Raw genomic sequence first — 6,000 nt, forward strand, 5'->3', positions numbered from 1 at the left:
GCAGTTCTGACCATTTATTATCTGTCTCTTAGCTCCATTTCATTTCCAGTTACCTAGCTGCATCTCAAAATGGGTTTGAAAACCTGAGCAGTGAAGACAAGTCCAAAATAGAAGAAGAAATGCTAATTGAAGTAAATAGGTAATCTTGGACTTTATTTTGAAAATACCATAGGTAATTATAGGATATAAATGCTGTAATAAGTTTTTAAAAAAACATGTTGCTGAATTTTGATTTTTGGTTAAGGTTTATGATGGAACATAAAATCTTAAGATCTGACTTAAGCTGTATACTCCCTGAGTGCTTTGTTCTGAAGCAAAAATTATCATTTTTAAAGCGGCAGTATAATAGCAGGATTTAAAAAAAAAAACACTGCTCTTTTGCCATAGTAACAACAGCAAAAACAACATTTTTGAATGGGGCAGTAGCTGAAGTATATATGCTGTGGAAAGAGGGTACATGTTATCTACTCCTGTCCTAGGGCATTCTAGTCAAAAGAGGCAAAAGTGAATTTCAATTTGATATTGAAACAAGTCGCTTCTTTATAATTTCATTTTTTTGTTGTTGACAGGTTTGCCCTTGCATCACATTTCTTCTGGGGTCTGTGGTCCATTATACAAGCCAAGTTATCATCAATTGAGTTTGGATACATGGTATGCTTTTGAAAATTCTATTTTTAAATATTTGTTTGTATGCTCAACAGTAATTACTGAATTTCTGTATGAGGAACTCCCATGACCTGATTTATATTCAGATGTTTTTCTTATTCAACATTTAGTTTATCAAGTCAGCCACAACTCATATGTTACCAGGCCCTGAATGCAGGGCTTGGGAACTATTTTTGGCCCAGTTTCAAGTTTGGGAAGGATCACAGGCCCTACATTTTAGCAGCAGGACTAAGGGGGTATTAGGGGTACAGATAGAGTGAGTGGGCAGAGTTAAAACGGTGGTGGGACTAGACATAATATCTATATATGGCCAACTACGCACCAAGCATAAAAAGCACAGTGCAGTTTCTAGGCATTTTTACTTGGGAACACTTCAGAGGGCAATAGTTCTAACACCCCCCCCCAATTTGTTTTAACATAGCTGAGTTATATGCCAGTCTTTTGTGAATATTTGAATACCCTCTTATTTTTTTCATTACTTACTAGAGATAGCACAAGAAGCCAGCTACTGAGCTAGGGAACCCTCAAATTACTCATGTGACCCGAGGGTCAGATATTCTCCATTCTTTCCTAAGTGGATGTTGATTTTAACACCTAAGAGAGATCTGCTGTTTATCACCATTTGTGTTGAACTTGAGTTAATATTCTCATCTTTCTCCTCCTCATTATTACTTTTTGCCTTCTTTCCAAAAACAAGCTTATACAAATGGCAAAGATTTGAGCAGGAATATTAATTTTATTATTCCTCATATCCCTGTTGTAGTTGCTGTTGGGTAAGATTTAACATGCAACACAGTTGAAGTTGAGGAAGACTTAGATTTTTAACATTGATTTGTCCTTTTAGTTTAAAAAAAGACTTTGAGGAAGAAGAGATATGGTTTGATAGCCTTTTTTAATATTTGTCTGTGTGGAATATGTTAGTAATGTTAAATGTGTACTTAGAGCAGAATGCAAAGTAGCTCAGTACACTGAACTGTAGTATTTTTCTCACTTAGGACTATGCACTTGCACGATTTGATGCCTACTTCGACCAGAAGAAGAAACTCAAAGTGTGAAGGCTGAAGACTGGACAATCAGTTTCTGTACTGTATAAGGAAGGCAGCTGGGCAGAAATTCCACTGTGCTTAGGCTACTGTAGTTGTAATGAAGGTTTTGCAAATTCCAACTACTCGGATGCAATGCTGAAGACTGCACAAATTGACTTAAGTTTACTTTTTTTACAGTTTCATAAGTCTTTGGAATGAGAATTGACAGCTGGAGTATAATATAACAGTGCAATATCAATTTTTTTAATCTAGAAGGTATTATGAGGGAAGCTTTGAGTTTCAATGTGAACCATCCCATATTTCAAGAGCAAGCAGTGTTAACTATGGGTATCTGTTCTTAACTAAGCTATTTTACTGAGTTCTCTTAGTGCATCATAACATGCTGCCAGTTAATGAGGAATCCTTGTTCTTGTAAGGGAAAATTGTGATACTGTGAATCTGCTAAAATCTGTTAGAGTGGTAGTTGTTTTCATGAGGCATGTCAAGCTGTTCCTCCAGAGAATAACTGGTAAGTTAACACTAATATATAGGCCACAAACAAAAACAGTGTTCATGCTGTCTGGCATCTCTCTCCAAACAGACTAAGGTTGCTTTCATATTCTAATACCTCATTAGAGCAAGGTAATACAGATAGATCTCAAACTGGAATACATAAGATTTCCCATTCCTTATTAACTCCACATCTTTCACAAAGGATGCACACTGACTGCCCAGGAACAGTCCTGGAGTACTGCAGTGTTCTTTTCCAGGAAGTTCTCTGGACTGGCAGCACTGGGATGAGTGCCTTGAATTCCTATAGCTGTCCCTCTTGGTGGAAGGAAGAAGGGGACAAAGGAAATGGGGAACAAGTGAAGAATGTTTGACCAATTGTGGCATGCTGGTGCCTTGAAAGGGGCACACTGCTCCTTATTAAAAGCCTGTTGCTTTTCCCACCAAATAAGTGGATGTTTCTTGTGCAGAAAATACATTGAAGTATGTATATGTGAACTCTACAATAAGTGTATGTTACCTTGAGAGCTTTTAGAAAACATATCTGTAACCATCCTTATTTGACTTGTGCTTTCTGCTTAACATGTAATGTACAAATAAACTTTTTTTTAAGTATTTACACTTTTACTATACTTGCTTGTGATTATTTGGCCAAGTTATTTTTTTAAATTTTCCCAGGTACTGTGAAAGAAAGATACTCTAAATATTCATATTGCCATGTTTCTCAAGAGTCTTTCCTATAGAGTTTTAGCAGTATCCAGTTCGCGTTGTTTAATTTTATTAGTTCCTCTAGAAATCAGTTCTGAGCCACTGAATTTCATACATAAAAACACAAAGATACAAAAATCATAGTGTATAATTTATAACTGACTTTATAGTATTCTTTAACACAGCTTTATTTCACAGATATCAAAAGCTTTAAATCTTTTGGGGGACAAACTACTGAACATAAAAGAGTTGATGTTTTTATTTACTGGTGGTACTATTCTTTTCCACCTATCTCTTGCATCTTTTCCATGGTCTCTGTGACTCACACAAATGGGTTAGCTGCACCTGTGCAGTGTGTCATTCAGAAGCTTCTGGAATGGTTATGTAAGCATTTCAGTGGTAGCCCAGCCCACTCCCACATGTCAGTTGGACATGTATCCCACTACCGCCTCACTTCATTTTTGCTGCTGCTGCAGTAGCAGCGGTGCTGACTTAAGTGCCTTCTGAGCCATGTATTACTGTCTATTTCTGACTTGGATTGTTTCAGAGATGCTACACTGTGTTTTGGTTTGTCTCTTGATTGGACTGTTACCAGATTTGACTAGACCTGTACCAACCAACCATCTTCATGAAGCTGCTGCTCCTCCTTGCAAGGCCTTGGCTGGTTTATGGCCTCTTTCATGCACTTTCAAGAATATATTGCACCGCAGGGTGGTTCTGTCAGGGATTTGAAGGGTTAAAACACAGCACAGCACACAGAGAAATGCTTGATGTGTGTGTGTTTGACCATGAGCATTCAGCAGAAGGACAAGGATGATTAGCACAGCTGATGCTCATTGGCTCAAGGACACTTTAGTGTCTAGCTGAACATAGCCATGGATGATGAAACCACCTGGCTGGATTGCACAGGGAACACTTGTCATGGTTACACACAGGAACTCACTGGGTTTGGGAGACCACATGGTCTGGAGTCTATATAAAACCAGGGGTTGCAAGTGATAGCTTGTGGGTTTGTAGTAGGAGTTGGTTTGGTATGGTTTGGAGTTTTAGAGATCTGTATTTGTATTATAGCACTGTGAATAAAGAGCAGTTCGGGAGACTTTGCTTCTCTGGTGGTTTATCAGTAGAAGTCTTGCATCGTTTTGCTGAGTGTCCCCGGAGGTTCCTGCATTGCTTCAGTTCCTGGAAGACATCCAGTTGCTGTTATTTCAACTGCTTTTGTAGCCACGCTTCTGCTTCTAAAATTGCTAGCTCTGCTACAATGGTCTGATTTAACCCCAGGACTCGTTTGAGTTGCTGATAGTGGTTGTTGGACCCCAGCAGTTGCGCTGACAGGTTCAAGTAGTGTCCAACAATACACCAGTTGTCTACTATCTGAACAAGTAGGGGGCATAAGATTGGATGCCCTGCTATGTCTCATGGCTCCCTTTTGGAATTGGTGTATCCCACAATAAATCTGGGTAGCAGCAGTTCATCTTCCTGGTAAAGGAGAACATCTGGGCAGATGCAACAAGTCGAACAGCAGTATCCTACCACAAGAGGCAGCTACATTTGGGGGTTCTCCAAAATGTATTTAAGAAATGTATACTATAATGTTTTCCCCCAAGCATACCAACTGTAAACCTCTTCTCATTGCCTCTGATCTCCTCCAGAGCCCAGGGTTCTTTAGGTGATTCATTCCTTTTCAGTTCTAGCGGCCCACTGGTGTACATTATTATTTTAGTTTATTTCTATAGCGCTGTAAATGTACACAGCACTTTACATACAAATAAATTAAAAATATAAAACCTGCCAATGGCGTACAATCTACAAAATACATATAAACAATAGGTAGTAATATAAAATAGAATTAGTTAAAAAAGCAGGCAACAGTTAAAACATCAACATCCACTATAATAAAATATCAGATAAATATTCACAGTACCTGGGAACGCTTCCCTGAACATTAAAAGTCATCAATGAAGTGATGAGCCATGTTTTGTGGGGGAAGAAAGTTCCAGAAGTGAGGGGCAGGACGTGAAAAGGGACGAATCCAGGACAGAGCGGTGGAGAGCCTTGGTTCGCCTCTGCTTCATCTCTTCCAAAAAGAATACCTAAAGTTGCCATTCCATCCAGCTCTTCTCACCATCCAAAGGGGCAAAGTGAGGCACCCCAATTTGCAGGCTGTCGCACAGTGTGGAAGATTTTCCTATGATGCTGCCATTGGGTTTCTGATGTGCTGCAGATTGAGGTACTAAGGCCTCGTTCATACTGAGCTATTTGTGCTGGATGGAACTGGGTAGATCTGGATCTCCTCCCCCCGAATCTCTCCAGAAGCAAGTGCCCACTATTTACTCCAGGGTAATTTAACCCTGAATGCCATACAGCTTCAGGGAGAGTTCTCATTTGCCAAACCGGTTTTAAAAAAGGCTCCTTTGTTGTCAATCAAATTCTCTTCCGCTTTCATCAAGGTGACGTTTCTTACAGTGACTGGGCAACCAGATGGGTGATTTCCCCCTTCCCCCCATCCTTTAAAAAAAAAAAAACAGGTGCCAGTATGCACATATTTTGTCAAATTTAAAAACCTCCTGTGTGTATGTATGTATGTTGTGGGTATTTGGGTCACTGCAGGTTATGAATCTTCCCTTGGCCCCGTTTTCAACCCCAAAATGCAAGCTAATGCCATCTCTGCATCATGCATCCTCCCTCCTTGCCACCCCAGAATGCTTCATACACGTGTAATAATAATAATAATAATAATAATAATAATAAATTCCTCATCTCGGAATGCCAGAAAAGGATGCCATGCATCATTTGCTTTCCCTCAGCTACCCCTGAATTTCTTATAGACAGTAGCAAAAGCATTCTGTATCAATTTGCCAAATTGGAAAGGGAAACATCTGTAACATTCGCTTTGTAGCATTTGCAAAGAAAAAAAGCCTTCTGCAAAATGCCGTGCTGCTGGAAGCAAGGAAATGAAAGGGAAAGTGAACAGGCAGGCAGCCACATTCCATCTATATATCTATCTGCCTGTAGCAAAAAACATGCGCATAGTCTGTCAAAAATAATTTTAAAAAACTAAAGAGAGAGAAAGCTGCCTGGTGCGAGAGCA

General features: G+C 39.4%; 1 protein-coding gene across 1 annotated transcript in view; it reads left to right on the forward strand.

The window, feature by feature from the left end:
* LOC149314320 (choline kinase alpha-like) overlaps window positions 1-2,816 on the forward strand; it is a 30,887-nt gene extending 28,071 nt beyond the window's left edge. The window contains exons 10-12 of the mRNA XM_089520851.1: window positions 33-139; window positions 570-651; window positions 1,662-2,816. Of these exons, the coding sequence (XP_089376977.1) occupies window positions 33-139; window positions 570-651; window positions 1,662-1,721 (249 nt within the window). The 3' untranslated portion in view covers window positions 1,722-2,816. The remainder of the gene's footprint in view (window positions 1-32; window positions 140-569; window positions 652-1,661) is intronic.
* Window positions 2,817-6,000: the final 3,184 nt, after the last annotated feature.

The sequence above is a fragment of the Sceloporus occidentalis genome, unplaced genomic scaffold, assembly GCF_023333645.1.
Source record: "Sceloporus occidentalis isolate IW3139 unplaced genomic scaffold, rSceOcc1.0.p SCAF_4, whole genome shotgun sequence".
Classification (NCBI taxonomy): Eukaryota; Metazoa; Chordata; class Lepidosauria; order Squamata; family Phrynosomatidae; genus Sceloporus; species Sceloporus occidentalis.